Source organism: Eubalaena glacialis, chromosome 7, assembly GCF_028564815.1.
Source record: "Eubalaena glacialis isolate mEubGla1 chromosome 7, mEubGla1.1.hap2.+ XY, whole genome shotgun sequence".
Taxonomy (NCBI): Eukaryota; Metazoa; Chordata; class Mammalia; order Artiodactyla; family Balaenidae; genus Eubalaena; species Eubalaena glacialis.
The window spans coordinates 1,147,411-1,167,729 of record NC_083722.1 but is presented as its reverse complement, the minus strand read 5'-3'; the positions used below and the strand labels follow the sequence as shown (position 1 = coordinate 1,167,729).

Below are 20,319 nucleotides of genomic sequence, written 5' to 3'. Positions count from 1 at the left end.
TGGGAAAGAAGAGTGAGTATTCTATACTGTAAACAAACCGAGAAGCCACATTTCCTGTCTCGTCCCTTGTTTTCCTGTGAAGTGAGTGAGGTTCACCGTGCCTGGTAGGGGCCACGTCAGGAGAGTCTGAGGGTCCTGCTCGACCTGACACCCAAGTGGGATCCTCAAGAACAGATCCTCCTATTGGGGTCCTTACCGCCTGCATCAGAGCTGGGCCACGGCTATGCTTTGTTTAGTCCAGGCAATATTTAAAATTTTCTTTTCTTTTTTAGCTAACAGTTAAAATTTGAGAGTTTTTTTTTTTTTTTTAAAACAAAACTCTCAGCTTTCAGCATTTCAGATGTACAACTTCTCTGATATAACCAGAAGACCTGGCGAGGCTCCTTCCACACCCCCGTATGGGGACCGTCTTCTGCCCGCAAGTGCTCACAGCCCCTTCTGCAAGGGAATGTCCTCTGCAGGCCACCAGGGGTGAACCCAGCCGTGACCCCTGAAGGCACTGGAGTTGTGAAGCTGTCTTGGACTCTTTCTCCAGTGCTGTGTTAAAAAAGAGAAATCACTTTTCAAAGTAAAGTACCTTGCTCACTGGAAAGTCCTTCCTGCTTTTTGTAATCTGTAAGAGCAGATACTTAAATATTACACTCATTTCTTCATTGACCTACATTGTGATTCTCAGGGCCCTTTGTCTCCTACATGGCGACCTGGAGAGGCGGCTGGCCTGGAAGATGGACGTGGGCCCCAGCACCAGGCCCGTCTCTCGCCATCTGGAATGTCTCGGTGGAGCCCAGTTTCCTTATCTCCAAAACCTGTAACAAATTTCCCAACTCTCGAAAGTTCTGTGATCTTTGCTACTTTTCAGTTTCCAATGATTCAAGACATAGTAGCTTAGGTTTCCTAACTTAACCTAGTGTCTCTGTCAAACAGAATTAATCATGGAATCAAACATGTTGCTGCCCTCAGAGGGGCTGTGTGTCACAAACCCTCAGGTTCTGTGTAGAGGTTCCCTTTGTGAAGACAAGGATCCTTCAGATAATCACCCCGCCCCCATCTCCACCATCTTCATAAAGTGCAGCGAGTCTGGGGGCCGGTCTGACCCCTGTGACGGAGGACGTGTGCACTGGACGTCCGGAGAGAGTCGTTAATAGGGAGACCCCGGGGGCGTCTCCGAGGACCCCTTGACATTCAGGCTGGAAACTGGGAAAGGAGGAGGGTCCCACGTTGAGCCTGGGACGTGCCTGTGCGAGCCCCCCGCGTCCTGGCTGTGTCCTAGGCCAGCGTGTGCCTGGGGGGTGCAGGGCCTGCGCCTCCCCACCCCGGGGGTGTCATGGGTGCTGGAGAGGCTGGCACAGGGGGTGTCTTCAGGCAGCCGCTTATCAAACCTCAGCTCCTGCCGTTGCATCCAGACGGGGTGGACCGGGTGGAAACCGGCCCCAGGGTCAGGAAACCTGCCTTCTGTTCCTCGTTCTGTAGTCGCGACCTTTGGAAGGTCATTCCCCAGCCCTTCTCGGTTTCTCCATCTGTAAAATAAGATGGTGAAATTAATGAGAAACGTTAGGGAAATCCTTCTGATTATTTCCATGAAAACAATGGCCGATGAACATTTCTTGGGGCTCCACCTTGATCCCCTCTCTGGCACACTGTCTAGGGCCGTCGTCTCTGGTTGGAGGGGTTTCTCAGAGCCCTGCCTTCGTGCTGCCTGTTCATGGGTTCTGTTCCCACCCAACCTCCCTGGTGACACCTCCACCCCCCAGGAGGAGAGGTGGTGGAGGTGGGAGCTCTTTACGCCAAAATAAACTGTAAAGTGTGGAGACATTTAGACCAAAATAATTAGGACAATGCTGTTGAATGAAAGATGGCATTAGACTTCTTGTTATACTTAAGTTAGAATCCAGTCCCAAAAAGCACACTCTCCAGTTAACTGATTTGTTTTAAAAGGTTTGTTTGTTTGTTTCAAGATTTCATTAGTTGAAATCTTCTGATCACGCCTCAGTTCAGGCTCTATTTATGGGCTTTTCTACTTCCTTGAGAAATGTTGGAAGAACATCTGTTTTTCTATCAACAACTGTTGACTATTTGGGAACAGTATAACACCAAGGAACACGAACAATAATGAATGAAGCTAACTATCTAGAAGAAATGAGTTCAAGCTCCCCTGAAATATCTACCTGTATAGCACAGATTTATTTTCCTGAAATAGCAGAAACCCACATATAAGACAAATATATAAATTACCAGGATTTTTTAAAATGTTTTATTTTAGGCTGCGTTGGGTCTTCGTAGCACATGGGCTTTTCTCTAGTTACAGTGAGTGGGGGCTACTCTTCGTTGCGGTGCACGGGCTTCTCGTTGCGGTGGCTTCTCTTGTTGCAGAGCACGGGCTCTAGAGCGCAGGCTCAGTAGTTGTGGCGCACAGGCTCAGTAGTTGTGGCGCACGGGCTCTAGAGTGCAGGCTCCGTAGTTGTGGCGCACGGGCTTAGTTGCTCCGCGGCATGTGGGATCTTCCTGGACCAGGGCTCGAACCCGTGTCCCCTGCATTGGCAGGCGGATTCTTAACTACTGTGCCACCAGGGAAATCCCTACCAGGATTCTTATACTCTTTCAAAACTTGCATATAACCGACCTGCTTTGGGCAAGGAATCAGAAATTCTTAAGGATGGAAATGTTGAAATTGCAGATTTCCATTCTAAAACACATTTTTTATAAAGAATTAGTGCTCTGAAAAATGCTGTGTTTTCGTGTTAAGAGTGATAACAGGCTGTGGAATTATCACGTTGTATCTTGGTGATCGTTACGGATCACTGATCTCTTCAGCATTAGCCAGGCATTTTCTCTAATAATATTATCCCTTGTAATAGCAATAACATTTTGTAGATCACAAAGCACTTTCAAGAGATGCTCTAATAGGATCCCTAGACCCTGTGACGTGTGAGAAAACCAAGCGTGAAGTGAGTGACTTGCCTGGCGTGATAGGCCCAGAGTCTTAGGGCTTCTGTCCGCGTTCTTTTCACTACATAACCTTGAGACTGTCCTTGATGGCCCATTTTCGTATAAAACACTTCACTTGGGAAGACGCATCACTGTGCGAGGCCTTCTGGTCCTGCCGTCTGGGGGCGGTGGGTGTGTGGGTCTCACACCACAGGCTCAGCTTATGGAGTTGCCCCACCTTGTAAAAAGGTGACGGCTGATCACAGAAAGGTTCCTCGCCTGCCAGCGCCCGGTACTGCTGGGAACAAGGTTGCTGTTTTCACTCTTTTTCCTTTGCTCCTTCATCCTCACCCTCCACTCCTAGCAGCAGGAGGAGTTGGCATCAGCTGGGTGCTGGCCCTGCTCCCCCTGGACCCTCCGGACGGGCCGCCAAGACGGGCGTTTCCGCTAAAGCAGGTCAGGGGCCCAGCAGGTGATGCGGTTTCCCCAACTGGGGGACACTGTCCGCTCTTAGAGGCAAACGCCCCGAACTCATCCCTTTTCTCAGAGGTCCTAACCTAACACGGAGTCAGAGACAAAGGTGACTCGTGGGACTGAGCTGCTCGTTCTGGTCGCCTGGTAGGTGGCCCTGCGCCATCCCGGCTGGGATGCCACGCTGTCCCCAGCCCAAAGCTTCCATGAGAGGCATGAGCTTGCTTCTCTTTCCGCCCTTTGTGTCCTGCAGTCAGTCATGCAGAGGCACAGGTGCCGGGGGCAGGGGCAGTGGGGCAGCTGCCATCGGAGCCCCCCTAACCCCGGGCTCAGCCCCTGCCCGCCAGTCCTGTGGGGCTACCTGTGGGGAGACACGGGACTTCTCTCCCTGTCCGGGGAGAGCTGACTTCCTTGGAGGCTTAGTTCACTGATGCTTCAGCCCACTTGTGTGATCCTTTCACTGGACTCTGAACTGAATTTGTTCTTCTTCGTTTTTCTTACGAGGCTCCGCTCTGGCCGACGGTGGAGGGCCGGGTGGGAAGGGCTCCTTATTTGCTGTCCGGTCTGGGGTCGGCCCAGTGGCTCTGGTCCAGCAGCACCTCCCTGTGTGTCCCCTTGCCACTTTATCTGTCCCTCTGTGATTTTAGAAGGAATTTTGTAGAAATGGGAACTGGAGATTCGATGTGGATTGAACAGAAAGTGTGATCGTCACACTGGCTTATTTGCAAGAGCAGTAAAAGGACACTAAATATTCTGCCTGCACACATATTCCCGCCTGAAAATTACTAGCCTCTTAAATTAATTTATGATTTTTGGAGCAAATGTTCAATAACTGTTCTTAAATCAACAACATTGATTTAAAAACAAAATTATCAGCATTACCTAGTGTCTCACAGAAAAGAAAAAAAATCTAGCAGATCACTTCAGATTTAGCTTTGAGATGTTATCAGTTGTCAGCTTTCTAAGCACCCTTTACCCTTGGTAAGTGCAGTGCAGTGAAAATGCTAGCACGTCCATGAATGTCGAGCAGGCTCAGTTCATCCCGAAGACCCGGCACGTTGCACACCTTCCCAGGAAGGTTCACATCAATCACTGAGTAACATCTGTCTTCCGTAAACACCACCCCAAGCGCCCTCCTTCTCGGAAAGTTGGGCCGAGGGAACCAGCGCAGATCCCCTCCCTGCCAAGCCTTGCGTCACGAGCCTTCATGATCAATAAGAACATTGTGGCGGTTGTTTCAGAGCTGATGAAGTTACTTGTCTGCAAGCCGACACTTGACTCGAAAGGCTGGTCTGGTTTCTGTGGTGCAAGTGTGGCCTTCGCTGGGCCTGTCCTGGCACCGAGCTCCGGGGCTGCTCTGCCCGGACAGCAGCTGGGCCCAGCCCTCAGCTTCCTAGTGAGTAACCCATCAGCCGGACCAGCGCCTCTGTGACAGGACATGGTGTCTTTTCCGTCAGAACCACCGTGGCCCGATAGTTAGTAGGAAGGAGGGAAAGAACAGAATGGAAAACCCATCAGATGCCTGGCTGTGGGCTCTTCAACTCTGGAGAGACAGAAAATGTGGTGGCCCTGTTTTTCTTAATAACTGGGATAAATGCAGATAGTTGTAGGCCATTGAGCATCTAAGGATGAGATGATGCAGAAATGCATGACTTAGAAAAAGTTTCTCTGTTCATAGTTGAAATGCACGGTGTTTCTTGGCTTTTCTGTAATCGGTTGATATGGTTTGTATATTAATTCATGTCAGGCTCTTAGAATTTCCTCTTGGAGTTTCTGTCTTCCTCCTTGAAAACTTTCTGTTTCATTTTCAGGGAAATGGAATCCTTTGGGTCTTACTGTTGAAGTATAGTTTTGTTGTATCCGATACTACTTTTAATTTCACCAATTGCGGGGTAAATAAACCATTGTGCAGTTGGGAAAAAAAAAAAAAATTGGCAGAAAGGCAGAATATGTTAAAGACTCTTGCTTTTCATTGCTAGGGAGATTTCCCAACTGGAGTGTCTCTGTTCTATTTTGCCTCTGGCTAACATCTAAAGATCAGTCATAAAGCTCCATGCAAATACTTTCATGTATTAGAAGAACAATATTTTGACACTCATTGACACAGCAAAAAAATACAACCCTAAATTAGTGTTCAGGAGGACAGTGAAGACATTGTTCATTCATGTGAGATGCATGTGAAGATGTTGTGTTGTGTTAACAGAAAAGACGCCCCTCAGCCCTTGACCGTCAGCATTTGCTGGGAGAACCGCTTCTGGTTTTTCACAGGACTAGACAGCTTTTTATTCTTAATCGTGGGACTTGAGCAGTCATTGGTACTTGTCAGACTACAGAAAATTTTAGTCACCAAAAAATAAAGGTTTATTCTCCAGAGTCTAGCAATTTGAGTTAAGCTTCTCTAAAGTTTTTGTTTGGTTGTTTTTTTCTTTTTTTTGGTGGGGGGGGGCATTTTAGAATATTTAAAGACTTGATATGTTAACTATTTTGAAAATATTAATTCAATTTATCAAAGGCCTGATTTTCTAAATTTCATCTAAAGTTATAAAGACTCAAAAAGAAAAATCTCCTGTCACTATCTATGTGTTTTTAAAATAATCAAACTTTTAGGAGCTCTCTTGATTTTTTTTTTAATTTGGAGAACATAAAGGAGCTTTTTGTTTAATTTTCAGCAGTGTGGAGGGGATGTAGTCTGTAAATTACTGGTTTTTTTATATGTAGTGGAATTTCTCTCCTCCCATGTCACTAGGCTCAAATATTACTGCTACAAGAAATGTTTTCTTAAATAGAACTAGCTTCCCTTCCCATCTCTCTCAATCAAGGACACTACTGAGTCAGCATCTAGGAAATAATTATGATAACATAAACTTTACACTCATGGGCAAGACCAGGTTAAAAAGAGCAACTTAACCTCCCAGAAGATCAAAGCTTACGTAGTGTTTATGTTGGGGTGTTCTTGTATTTAGCAACCAGAAATTAAAGGCAGAATGATTAAATCTAAATCTATTCAAGGGTAGTTTTAAGAGTATGGAGGGTAGAGTGACTTTTAAATTGAAATCCTGGTTTTTGTGAATCAGGATGCTGTGGTGAAACACGTTTGAAATGAGTTTCAATGAATGCGCTGAATGGGCACCAGTTCCCTGGTTACAGGGATGCTGCGTGTGCCGGGCCGAGGTCCTCAGGGATGCAGGCACCGCGCTCGTGGGTTAAGGGGCAGACGGGTGAGGATTCTCAGAGCCCTCCCGCCGCGAGGTGTGCCCGCCGTCTCCCCGCTCCGGCCAGCGGTCAGCGGTCACCCCTTGGTCCCGGCTGGCTCGGGGACGTGGTGTTCCTCCCTCCTCCCTGAGGATTCTGGGGCCCGGGTGCTGCCTCACCCCTTGGACCTGCCTTCTCGGCGCTGATGCATGGCTGTCCCTCCGCCCCATGCAGGGACTGGTCCCCAGCTGTCTTCCTCCGAGCTTGTGGCACAGGGAGCAGAAACCAGCTCGAAGAAATTCAGGTGGAAAAAGAGTCATCCCAGGGGGCGGTGGAGTCGCTTGCCGTGCTCCGGGCGCCTGCCCCTCGCTCCCCCCAGGCCTGGGGTCCCGCCCTCCCCACCTCTCGCCCAGCAGGTGTCCTGCCCTGGGCTCTGCAGTGTTCCTTCTGCCTCAGGCCTCCCCCCGGCCTCAGCAGGGCACTGACCGCCCTCCGGGACAGTCAGGCATCTCCGGTGCCCAGTGCCATCCTGCGCATTCAGTCTCTGGGCCTCTGATCACAGGCTTTTTTGAGACCCCGATTGGCCCAGAATATGTCTGTGTCCATCCTTGATACGGGACTGGGGGAGGGGAGGCACTGGGACGGGCCCCTGGCTGAGTGTAGCCCTGGCCGCACGCCTGCAGCTCAAGCTGGGGGTGGGTGGGCCTGCTTGGGATGGAGGTTGTAGGAAGCTCCCACGCCTGATGTCTCCTGGAGGCTCCCTGGAGTTTATGTCTCAGAAGTTCCTCCTTAAGTCAAATGCTGGACTGTTAGAGCCTTTTTCCTGTGTAAAGGATGGGTGTCCCTAAGCCAGGCGCAGTACCTCCCGTGTCTGCCCCCACCTGGCATCCTCCCAGTGCCTGGCACTTCGTGGGCTTCCGTAAATACTTGCTGACCGACAGGTCAGGTCCCCGGGCTGGTCCGCAGAAGTCCACGCAGCTGTTCCTAACGACCATTTATAATAGCAGTATTTCCACAGGGAGATGCATGGGAGTGTAATGCAGAGAAAAGAAAATGAAACAGGGGATTGAGGCTCTCGTCCCACCTCCGGCCAAACTAGCTGTGTGACTTCAGCCAGATCACATAACCTCTCTGGTTTCAGCTGCTTCCCCGCCTTTTTATGAGTTGAATTGAATGACAGCATCTCTGAGGTCCCTTCCAACTATGAAAGTCTGTGGCTCTGACTTACAGAATGGGGATTAAATTCACTCCACCCTTTCACTCTGCGTGCCATGTATGGATGCAGGACTTTGGTCCTGGAGATGAACTAGGTTCTCCCAGGTGCCAGGAACCCTCTCCAGCTACGTAATCACCGTCATCATCATCATGATAAATAATAGTCCTTGAGCACTTACTCTGTCCCAGGCACTGTTCCAGGCACTTTTCATATATTAGCTAATTTAATCCTAAAAACAACCCTATGAGCTTGGTGCCATTATTCTCATTTTTCTGAGGCCCTGGAAGATTAAGGAACTTTCCAGAAGTTACCCAGTGACTCCTGGAGCCGGGGTTTAACCCGGGTGGTCTGACTCCAGGTCTGAGGCCCACAGCACGCGCTGGTTCTCGGTGTGGTCCCCAGACCAGCAGCATCAGCTTTACCCTGGAACCTGCTAGAAGTGCAGATTTTCAGGCCTCACCCAGGCCTACTGAGTCGGCCCCGGTGGGGCTGGAGGAGGCCCGCGATCTGTGTGTTAACCTCCCAGGAGACTCTGATGCACACAGACTCCAGCACCCCTGCCTGCTCCCTGAGCACTGGCTGTCATCGTGCCCGTAAGTGTCTCTCTGGGTCTTTGCTCCCCACTGTTCCCACTGGGAGGCAGGGGTGTGGTGTCACTGCCCATTTGTACACGAATGAGACAGGCATTCAAAAGTCAGACGGTCATAAACTGGGAGCTAGTTAGACCACTTTGCAAGGTCTGTCTTCTAGTTGGCATCACCGATGAAGTCACTGCAGGAGAAGTCAGGTGGTGGAGACAATGAGGAAGGAGGGAGGGGAGGGGATGACCCCGCCAGCTGTGTCCCGGGGTGAGTGGGCCGTCTCCGCGAAGCCCTGCAGGCGGAGCAGCGGGGTGAGGGCGGCACACACGCGGGCGGCGGCCCTTCTCCCTCCGCAGGGCGGCTCCGTGGCCCGGCTGCCCCACGAGTGCCCGCCAGCCTCCTGTGTTCGTGGGCACGCAAGGGGTGCCCAGGTGAGCTGAGATGTGCTGTGAACACAGGACGTGCACGGGACTTCCAAGGCTCAGTGCATAGAAAAACAGTGTAAAAGACCTTGATAATATTCTCTATTGAAACGATAATGAACTGCGTATATTGGCTTATAAAGCATTAAAATTAGCTCTACCTTCTCCTTTTCCTTTTTTAATGTGGCTAATAGAAAATGTTAAGTTATATGTGTGGCTTGCATGGCATTTCTGTGGGGCAGTACTGTTTTAGGGAACCTTAGCTTGTAAAGTCCCGTCTGCGTTTCCCTTAATGCACATAGTGTGATGTGTTTATCGGGGTTAGTTACCGGTAACGATGGTTATCAGCATTGGAACCCGGAGGTCCGTGGCGAGGCTCAGACCTGTCACTCAAGGGAGCCCAGGACCAGCCCAGAAGCTGGATCCCTAAGGTCAGAGTCAGATGAGAGGCAGAACCGGGGGGTCAGGATGGCTGTGAGGGGAAGGTCACAGCGAAGTCAGAGCTGCTTCCCCAGGGTGAGTTGAGGCAGCCCTGGGCCGGGAGCCACGAGCCGGCAGCGACGGGCAGGTGGCCGGCCGTGGGCGTGGAGTCACTTCTGCTGTGCAGCCGGAGCTCGTCCCCGGCCCCCGCTGAGCCAGGAGCGAAGTCTGGGTGGCTGGCCGGGCACGTGAGTGGGAGCAGGTATTGGAAGCACCTGGAAGGGGTAGGCGGCTGGGCTCCAGGAGACAGCACTTCTGGGAAGCGCATTGTGACAGTCATGGTGTCGGGGCCCGTATGCCAGGTGTGAGTCCCCGAGCTAGTGTCAGCCTGACCATCACTGCACGGTGCACGGTAAGCAGAGATGTGCAGGGACACTACAGCAGAGGCAACAATGCTTCTATGGAAGGCAAACGTAAGGATTTCATTGCTGTATTGAAACAGTCAGCTGGAATTACAGTCATCACAGGACTGCCCGCCCATCCTAAATGCCCTGTCACAGTGCGACTTTACTGCTTTTCTCATGGGGGGGGGGCTCCCCTTTGTCTGGATTTGGGCTGTGCCTGCCACAGTAGTCCACGGAGGGGCACGGCGGGGCCTCCCGAGGCTTTAGGAGGACTTGCAGCTTCTGTTTCCTAAGGAAGCTGGGCCAGACTGGGTGAGAGGCTGCGGGGACAGGGCACAGGGAGGAGGGCTGGGGGGCGGCCCAGCACGGAGGACCCAGCCTGTGTGGGAGGCCATCTCATCTCGGCCAGCAGCCCGGGAAGCAGGGAGGAGCCGTCCTCCCGGGTTCTGAACTCAGAGTCCTGAGCAGTAAAAAGGTTTAAGCCAGAGTTTCGGGATGGCTGATTAAGCAGCATCCTTTGTTTGTATGTGCATTTTCCCTTACGGTTCTTCCCTACATTGTTTACGTGGTCACATAACCTTGGGTACATACCATACTTCATGTGCTGACTCAGGACGTGTTGTGCTGGGCACACGTGTCTGGCGGGAGAATTTGCTCAAATTAATTTCCAGTCCTAAAAGTCCCACAAAATGACGTTCCATAGGGCTGGACAATGTCTTTATCGATGCCCACCCTCTCCTGCAGGACGGCAGGAGGGACCCCGGTTTCACTGTCGGGGCCTGGCCTCCTGGCTGAGGGGCAGTGCAGACTGATCGGGGTCGGGCTGCTTGGGGGCCACACTCACCAGCCCAGTGCCAGGAAATGAGGGCAGCCGTGTCCCGGGGCAGAGAGGGTCGTGATTTTGGAGAGAGGGTTTTGGGAGGACTTTGAAATGGAGCTGCAGGCCCGCCCTGCACTTTCCTGCTCCTCTTCATACCGTTCCACAGCAAATATGCAGCCTCATTCAAACAGGAATAATAATGGGAAAGGTGAGTGGGCCTGGGGAGAGGGCTGCAAGGGGGGGACAAGGACCAAAACGAGACAGACCAACAGCACATACGGGTCATAAGGAGTAGCGGCAAAGGGAAGTACCACGGATTCAAAGAAACTTACAGGCAGCGCAGTTTGGTTCCATTTGCCAGAAGCCGAGGTGGGCAGATTAGAGTCCGTGGGCCAGTCGCTGGTTTTGTAAGCAGCACAGCTGCACCCACCTCTTGCTGTGTTGTCTCTGGCCGCTTTGTGCTCCAGCGGCAGAGCTGAGTGGCTGTGTTACAGCCTAAAGTATTCGAAAGCCTAAAGTATTTACTCTCTGGCCCTTAAGAAAACGTTTGCAGATCCCGGACTTAAAGGAAATAAATGAAGGAGTTAAGCTAGAAGTAGTCAGTAAAGACATGGACAAGAGAGAGAAAATCATTCCAGAGGTTGAAGTCACATTAGCAAGAAAATTTTAAATAAATGTTATTAGAAACAATCAGGTGAACAAGCAGGAGGAAATCACATAAAATAATACGGAAGAGAACAAGGATAAATATGATGGGGCAGCAAGTAACAGACCTGAACACAGAAGAAGAGAGATACAACACATGCATAATTGGCATGCCTGGAAAAGAAAAGGAGCGCATGGAAGCATGGAAGAGATAAAATGTACTCAGAGATCAATAAATAACTACGTTACCTGACTCTGCATACGGAGAAAGCAGATGGTGTTCCAGAAAACTGGGTCAGAGTGACTCCCAGAGGACTAGAGCTTTCAGGCTGTATGTTGTTACCCCCAGCCTCGGACTTCGTAGCTTGGTGGCCCTGGCTGGAACAAAAGGGCAGGGCAGGGCAAGTGTTGGTCTGGCCTCTTTCAGTGCATTGGTATCAATGTTGAATGATATGTTAATAGCAAGAGCTAGATAGCCTGCTAAATTTGTTTTATTATTTTTGGTGTTTTTTAAAATGTATCATCTAATGATTTTTTTCCTGTCCAGTAACTTTGTACTTTTAAAATGTCTAAAAGACCCTTAATCAAAGGAATTCACAAACAACAGTATTTTTACCCATGAAGAAATGAATAGATTGAGGTTTTGATTTTATGCTAGATGATTTTCTCAATACCGTTGTGTTTGTTAGTCATTTAGTACCTGTTTCCCAACTATGTCAGAGTAAGGGGTACTCCCCCGGGTTAACCCGCCCGAACTATGTGCGTCCCACAAAGCATAAGGCCCAGCCTAGCCCAGGACTCCTTGAAGTCCTGATTCAAACTGAAAACACCAGGCTATCATGATGAAAACAGCTACTGAACAGGGCTTAAAGAAAATGTATGTGAACAGTTCCACACTTAGAATCCTTTATGGGGAATTTTAATCTCCATTTGTTCAAATGCCTCTGATTTTTATTAGAGTTATTTCATAGACTTTCTCCCCTATTTTTATACATATATATGTGTATATATTTATGTACATGTATATGTTTAGATTATTTTTATGACTGTAGCCCGTAAAGCACAAAAGCACAGGGCTGAAAAGGCAGCAGTCAAATAAACATAGTTAAACATAACCTTGATTAACAAATCTCGTTATTCATGGATGACAGCTCAGTTAATAAGTGTCCGTGGCTTGGATACTGAGCCGGAGGTTAATGGCAAGGTGGAAGCAATTGTCGAATCCAGGTTTTCAAGACAAACACACATCACAGCCCGAAAGGCACGCGTGGAATCAAGGCTAGCTAGTCGGCTGTGGTGATGCACTTTGGCTGTTCTCCATCACTGGTCCAGCTGGGAGCCACTGCAAGCTCCCGAATCCAGGAGAAAGGAGGCCCCTCCACTGTGACTTCCGCGTTTGTGATCTGTACGGCCGAAGAGCAGGTGTGGGAGAGGAGTATTTTTTTTGGGGGGGGGGGAATTTTTTAAATGAAAGTTTTATTTTGACTTCTCTAAATTAGATTTGTAAAACAGATAGATTCACTGTATAGTTACAAGAGAGCACATGTCCAAATGGAGCGGATACTTATAACCACCTAGACTTGGCCTTCAAGCATCAGTGACATGGAGTCGGGTTCCCCCTGGACTTTATATGCCTTAAAAGCAAGGTGAACATGGGACATGGTTGGAGAGCTGCGCTGTTCATTTGCCGTCAAGGGGCATTTTGATGTTGAAGAATCCCAAGCCTTGGTACATTCCTTAACTGCTTGTCTTTCCTCCCTGTGGGATGGATTAAAAAATAAAAAGCAGGCGATGTTTTCGTTTGCACTGGTGATCAGGTCAGGGCAGAGGTAAATAAGTGTGTGAGGAGGTGGGTAAGTCAGTCGTATCCTTATGCGGCCCCTCATTCCCGGAGTGACGGGCCCAGAGTGCAGACGCCTGAAACCTGTCACCTCAGGAGCGTTTCTTCACCGGAAGCCGGAGCTGGGTGGGGACTTGAGCACAGGGGTGGCCGGCCGAGTCACGGGTCACATGTCCCGCATGTGAACAGGAAGGTGAGGGGAGGTGAACCTTTGCCTCGGCCGTGCCATCCATCAGGGAAGAAATGGACCAGATCAGCGTGTGCAGCTGTGTGAGGAGGTGCAGGCCTGGGCGCTTCCCACACAGGGGCCTTTGTGCTGGACACGACCAAGCATCGCGATGGGCTGCCCGGCCCCGGCTCGGTGGCAAATTACTAACCCACGATCACCGCAGAGCACAGACTTGTTCATCTTCTGATCTGGAGTGTCACCGGTCTTCATTTACCAGTCAGAGACGATTCATTGTGCTCAGTGGAAATTCAAACAAAGCCTTTCCCTCTGCGTTTTAAAACCAGTAAACTATTCAGTAATAACAAATAAATCTGGAGCTGTATATCCTTTCCCTCCCATTCCCAGGCTGGAGTCTGGGACAGTATGAACTTTAAAGGAAATGCCTAGAAATTGGTAGGTCAAAGGCCGCGGATGGTCGGTTGGAAAAGAAAAGGGCAGATTCTTGGCACTCACTGTGGTGAAAGTGAGGGCCTCCTGCATGCCCAGATTCCCGGTGGGGATGGACCGAGCGCCAGGGAGCTGGTGCCGGTGTCTCAGGGCATCCACCCTCAACCGGTCATCATGTTTTCTCCTTTTATTTTTAGCAGCCCTTGCTTTCTTTCACATGATTAAAAATATGATTTTTTCAAAACCGTTCCAGCCCAACATAGTGTTTAAAAGAAATAAAATAAGCTGAGCAGTCCTGAAAGACCTATTTGAAATGTTATTTTTAGAATGGAAATTCAAGTAAAACACCCTTAAGTACATACACTAATCCCTCAGAAAAACGTTCAGATAGAAATTCTAGCCAGAAGCATAATTTAATTTTTCCTAAAAACTTTGGAAGCATTTTGAAGAAAGCCAAAACGTGTGTGTGTGCGTGTGCGTGTGTGTGTCTGTGCGTGTGTGTGTGCGTGCGCACGTGTGTGTGTGTGTGTGTGCACGCAGCACGTGAGAGGGTCAGCTTAGTTGGGGAGGTGCCCAAAGGGCAGCTCGGGCCAGTATAGCCAGTGTGCTGTGCCATCGTCCCAGGGAAACCCGGAGAGACACAGGCCATGCCAGGGCCCAGGCTGGAGGGTTTCCAGGCAGAGGAGGAGGGTATTCCAGGCTGGGTGGACACCTGCAAGACGCGGACACCAAGAGGGGCCTCTCGCCTCTGCTGGTGCCCACGACCAGGGCACCTTTGAGGAGCTGAACAGCCAAGGGCGCTGGCCCAGGGTCTGACACTTGGGGCCGCACGCACCATCCCGATGAAGAGGACAGCTTGCATATTGTGCCTTTTTAGAACTGATCAAGCTTTATTATTAATATAATTCATGTAAAAATTTTTAAAGTGTTATAAATAAATTCATCAACTATAATCTCTTAATGCAAAACAAAACTGCAGATCTTTCATGAATGTGAACAAACCCCTCTCCTGCCAGGACGATTTCGTCCGATGCTTCTCAGCATGTCCCTGACCTGGGTCTGCTTCCAGCGTCCCACCCGTGGGCCGCATCTCCAAGGCGTGTGAAATTGCCGAAAGCCTTGTCTTCTGTAGGACAAAAATACAATTTAAAACAATCTGGAAATAGACCAAAATACAAAATATTCACAAGAAAAAACTTCGAGTACAGGAGAATGTGCGCGTTTTTATTTTTTAGAAGGCTGCCATAAATTGAAATGAATAAAGAAGAATTAAACTTTGCTGGTTGTGTTTTCTAAAAGAAAATAAGCTGCTCCATTGATCTCAGAAACCTATGTTTCAGCTTATCCAACAACAGCTAGGGAGACACCAACCGATAGTTTTCTATAAATGTTAGAACAAGAGTTCAATGCACATAATATTGGGGATTGTGTTCTAATGAGGTGACTATTGCTTTCACCTATTTTATTTTGAAAAGTGGGTGTGAGTGATGAAAAAAATTGATTTTTAAAAGAATTTTTATTGAAGTATATAGTTGATTTATAATGTGTTAGTTTTAGATGTACAGCAAAGTGATTCAGTTATATATATATGTATATATACATATGTATATTCTTTTTCAGATTCCTTTTCATTATAGGTTAATACATTGAGTTGTGTTTTTTTTTTTTTGTCTTAGATTTTTTTTCCTAAAGAGACTGCTGTCAGATACCAGCTATACTTAATTTTGTAAAATCTTCATCTTCTGTCTGTATAAACAAAATCTTTAAAATCGGTGTGTGGCTCCAAGCTATAGAAACTCTAGGCCTGGCTGCTACGGTGAGAGCCATCTGAGCTGAGTTTTGGGGCCGTGTTTTGGGTCTTTCACATGCAGCTAGGCTTCCGGCCCTCCTTGAAAAAGCCCATCTGCGAAACGCACCCACCGAGCCCCTGACCTTCAAACACAGCTACTGAAACCTTAACTCTGCGCAGATGTCTTCACTGCCAGATAGATAACGTGTTAAAAGTGCCGTTCGTTATATGATTGTTTTTCCATTAAGGATTGTTGAATATTTTGCTTTACCATGTCACCGCAGTGGTAAATTTCCAACTTTACTGTTAAGAAATTTGGTCCTACTTTGGAGGATAGACACCTGTCCTTAAATGATGTTTTCTTGCCTTCCTTCCGTGATTCTTAAATATCCTATGAAAAGGTTATTCGGTGCAGACGCTCTTCAACATCTCATACCTGTGAGCTGTAGTCCAAGGTCCTGCTGCGTGAGTCTCACCTGGGCTGCTGCAGACAGAGGTGCTGCAACAGCTGCCCAGCTTGTGCACCTGGGCTGTACCCAGAGGTCCCCAGATGATTCTGCCACACGTTAGAGTTTGAGAACCACGACTGCCGTGGTTAGGATAGTGGACCAGATTCGTCTTCATCGTCTGGCTACACAGGTTAAAGCATCTAAACAAGGAGGCCGTTAGCCCTTGGTAGCCAGCGTCACCGCACCAGAATCCGAGGAAGTGAAACTTCACCAGCAGCTCACCCGGCTTCCCAGATAATCAAATAATTGCTTTGCTCTGTTTCGCTTAGCTTCTCCTCTGTAAAAGCCTTGCCCCCCCCCCCCGTCCCTGCGTGGGGAGCCTCCCGAACACCTTTGGAATCAACGTGTGCTCAGATAAACTCCTGAGAGTTTTTGTGTGCCTCGGTTTACCTGTTAGCCCTGTCCCTGTCCGGTGATGTGCGTTGGTGACATGATAGTTCCCGAGGGGCAGCTGGGTGCAGCTTTCACATGGCTCTGCCTCTCTTTCTAGGCCATGTGGCTGATGCTGCAGAATGATGAACCCGAGGACTTTGTCATAGCCACGGGGGAGGTCCACAGCGTCCGGGAATTCGTAGAGAAGTCGTTTCTGCACATCGGAAAAACCATCGTGTGAGTATGACTGATGGATGTTTGTCAGACGTTTGCTTGCTATTCTGCCTGCATTTTGTCTTTTTCCCCCTTTGCTCTTGTAACGCGTGAAGCAGGGGCTTGGCTCCAGTTATAGTGAAAGTCAAATGTTTGTCACCATCTAAACTCAGTTTTTTAAAAATTTCGTTTCTTAATTTTTAAATACGTTTTTAAGGTTTTTACTTTTTAACTTTAAATTTTGTATCATGGTTTATACTCGGTTTACTAGGATTTTACTGTTGCTAATTGCTCTTAACAGATCAATGTGATAACGTTACACAAACTTTTTTCAATACTTTCACTTTATATTTAAAATTTTTGAAACCATAGAAACTTACAGAAAAGTTTCAAATACATGACCAGCATAATTCTTTTCTCTGAACCATTGAGAGTAGGCCCCATCCCCCTGGACTTTTGTGTGTATTTCCTATAAACAGAGACATTGTGGAACATGAATGCAATGCAGCCATCAAAGTCAGGAGATCGCACTGATAAGTGAGTACTGTCTAATCTGCAGATCTCACTTGAGTCTTGCAGTTGGGCCAGCGCTCCACGTTATACCAAAATGATCCACACACTACATCTACTTGTTGCATTACACAAATTTTAAAGTCAGATTTTTATTGGAATATTTGAAAGATTTGGGGGAAATCCTTCACTACTGATGGAAGATTCTTTTTTGGTGATTGTTTTATTGAGATAAAATATATATAACATAAAATTTACCATTTTAATAATTTTTAGGCATACAGTTCAGTGGCATTACATATATTCACAGTGTTGGGCAACCATCACCACCATCCGTCCACAGAACTCTTTCTTCTCCCCAAACGGAAACTCTGTTCCCATTAAACCCTAACTCCCCTCCCCCAGCCCCTGGCAGCCACCATTCTACTTTCTGTCTCTGAATTTGATGACTCCAGGGACCTCATATCAATGGAGTCACACAATATCTGTCCCTCTGTGACTGGCTTATTTCGCTGAGCCTGATGTCCTCAGGTTCCATCCCTGTTATATCCTGTGTCAGCATTTCACTCCTTTTTAAGGCTGAGTAATATTCCATTGTGTGGATGGACCACGTGTAGCTTATCCATCATCCGTTAACACCTGGGTGGCCCCCACCTTTTGGCTCTTGTGAATGATGCTGCTGTGAACACGCGTATACAAATATCTGTTTCAGTCCCTCCCTGCTTTCAGTTCTTTGGATTATAAACTTAGGAGTGGAATTTCTGGGTCATATGGTAATTCTGTGTTTAACTTTTTGAAGATCTTTCAGACATTTTTCCAAGATTCACTTTTAAAATATAAGAAAGGACTTCCATTTCTAGCTATGATGGAATAATAGAAATCAGATTAAACCTTCTATCTTGAAAAACTAGGAAACTATATGAAATATATAAAACACTGTTTGGGCAATGGGCAGTGCAGGACCGTGATCCCTGGTAGAAAAGGAACAAATGAGGTGAGCCCTGCAATCACCCGGCTTTCCTGGAGACATGGTCTCTACCAGGGAGCGTGGAAGAGGAACTTCAACAGAGAACAACCGTTTGCTGAAAGCTGAGGAGGTAGAGGTCAGAATTCAGAGAGTCTGAGGCACCTGGATGTTGTGGAGCCAAGTTCTAGAAAGGTGTGATGATCTGCAAAGAAAAAAGAGTTCCCAAAACGTGCATAAGGATCCCACTGAGTCCTTATTGAATATTAAGAAGACATTCCACAAGCTTGGATGAGGAACTGCCTGGGAGGTGGAATTGAAGGTTTCTTAGAGCGTTCCCAAGCTTGGGAGGCACATGAGCTTCAGCCATAATGGAGAGACCTCGTTCTCACTCAGTGACCATCCTCACTCAGAGGATGAAGTAAGATTCCAGAAGGGCTATGCCTCAGTGATGGGACTGATCCCCAGAGTAAAGGCTGCTCTAGACCCAGGCTAACAAAGCTTAAACACAAACTTCAAAGGTATCAAACTGGATACAAATAACTTAGCCTTTGACCATTGCAAAGCCCAGTGTTCTTCAAAGGAATACAGTAAAATCTAGACTCAAAAGCATAAAGTTTTTTTTCTTTTGATTTTTATTGGCGTGTAAGTTGCTTTACAATGTTGTGTTAGTTGCTACTGTAAAGCAAAGTGAGTCAGCCATACGTATACATAGTTCCCCTTTTCTGGATTTCCTTCTCATTTAGGTCACCACAGAGCATTGAGTAGAGTACCCTGTGCTATACAGTAGGTTCTCATTAGTTATCTCTTTTATACAGAGTATCAATAGTGTATATATGTCCATCCCAATCTCCCAGTTAATCCCACCCCCCACCCTTCCCCATTGGTATCCATACATTTGTTCTCTACGTCTGTGTCTCTGTTTCTTTTTTTTTTTAAATAATATTGTTTTTATTTTATTTTTTTAAAATTTTTATTGTTTTATTTTATTTATTTATTTATTTATTTTTGGCTGTGTTGGGTCTTCGTTTCTGTGGGAGGGCTTTTTCTAGTTGTGGCAAGCGGGAGCCACTCTTCATCGCAGTGTGCGGGCCTCTCACTATCGCGGCTTCTCTTGTTGCGGAGGACAGGCTCCAGACACGCAGGCTCAGTAGTTGTGGCTCACGGGCCTAGTTGCTCCGCGGCATGTGGGATCTTCCCGGACCGGGGCTCGAACCCATGTCCCCTGCATTGGCAGGCAGGTTCTTAACCACTGTGCCACCAGGGAAGTCCTGTTTGTGGATTTTTTTGATGATGGCCACTCTGACTGGTGTGAGGTGATACCTCATTGTAGTTTTGATTTGCATTTCTCTAATAATTAGTGATGTTGAGTCTTTTCATCTGTTTGTTGGCCAGCTGTATGTCTTCTTTGGAGAAATGTCTATTTAGGTCTTCTGCCCGTGTTTTGATTGCGTGGTTTGTTTTTTTGATATTGATCTGTGTGAGCTGTTTGTATATTTTGGAGATTAATCCTTTGTCCGTTGCTTCGTTTGCAATTATTTTCTCCTATTCTGAGGGTTGTCTTTTCTTCTTGTTTATGGTTTACTTTGCTGTGCAAAAGCTTTTAAGTTTAATTAGCTCCCATTTTTTATTTTTGTTTTTATTCTCATTACTCTAGGCGGTGGGTCAAAAAAGGCCTTGCTGCGATTTATGTCAAAGAGTGTTCTGCCTACGTTTTCCTCTAAGGGTTTTATAGTGACTGGCCTTACATTTAGGTCTTTAATCCATTTTGAGTTTATTTTTGTATATGGTGTTAGGGAGTGTTCTAATTTCATTCTTTTACATGTAGCTGTCCAGTTTTACCAGCACCACTTATTGAAGAGGCTGTCTTTTCTCCATTGTATATTCTTGCCTCCTTTGTCAAAGATAAGGTGACCATATGTGCATGGGTTTATCTCTGGGCTTTATATCCTGTTCCATTGATCTGTATTTCTCTTTTGGTGTCAGTACCACACTGTCTTGATTACTGTAGCTTTGTAGTATAGTTTGAAGTTGGGGAGCCTGATTCCTCCAGCTCCGTTTTTCTTTTCAAGATTGCTTTTGCTATTCAAGGTCTTTTGTGTTTCCATACAAATTGTAAAATTTTTTGTTCCAGTTCTGTGAAGAATGCCATTGGTAATTTGATAGATTGCATTGAATCTGTAGATTGCTTTGGGTAGTTTTGTCATTTTCACAATATTGATTCTTCCAATCCAAGAACATGGTATATCTCTCCATCTGTTTGTGTCATCTTTGATTTCTTTCATCACTTTCTTATAGTTTTCTGCATACAGGTCTTTTACCTCCTTAGGCAGGTTTATTCCTAGGTATTTTATTCTTTTTGTTGCAATGGTAAACGGGATTGTTTCCTTAGTTCTTAATGTTCAGCATT

At 47.2% G+C, this 20,319-nt stretch overlaps 1 protein-coding gene across 1 annotated transcript in view; it reads left to right on the top strand.

Moving 5' to 3' along the window:
• Positions 1 to 20,319, top strand: part of GMDS (GDP-mannose 4,6-dehydratase) — a 479,713-nt gene that overhangs the window by 373,280 nt on the left and 86,114 nt on the right. The window contains exon 8 of the mRNA XM_061194771.1: positions 16,341 to 16,459. Coding sequence (XP_061050754.1) covers positions 16,341 to 16,459 — 119 coding nt within the window. The remainder of the gene's footprint in view (positions 1 to 16,340; positions 16,460 to 20,319) is intronic.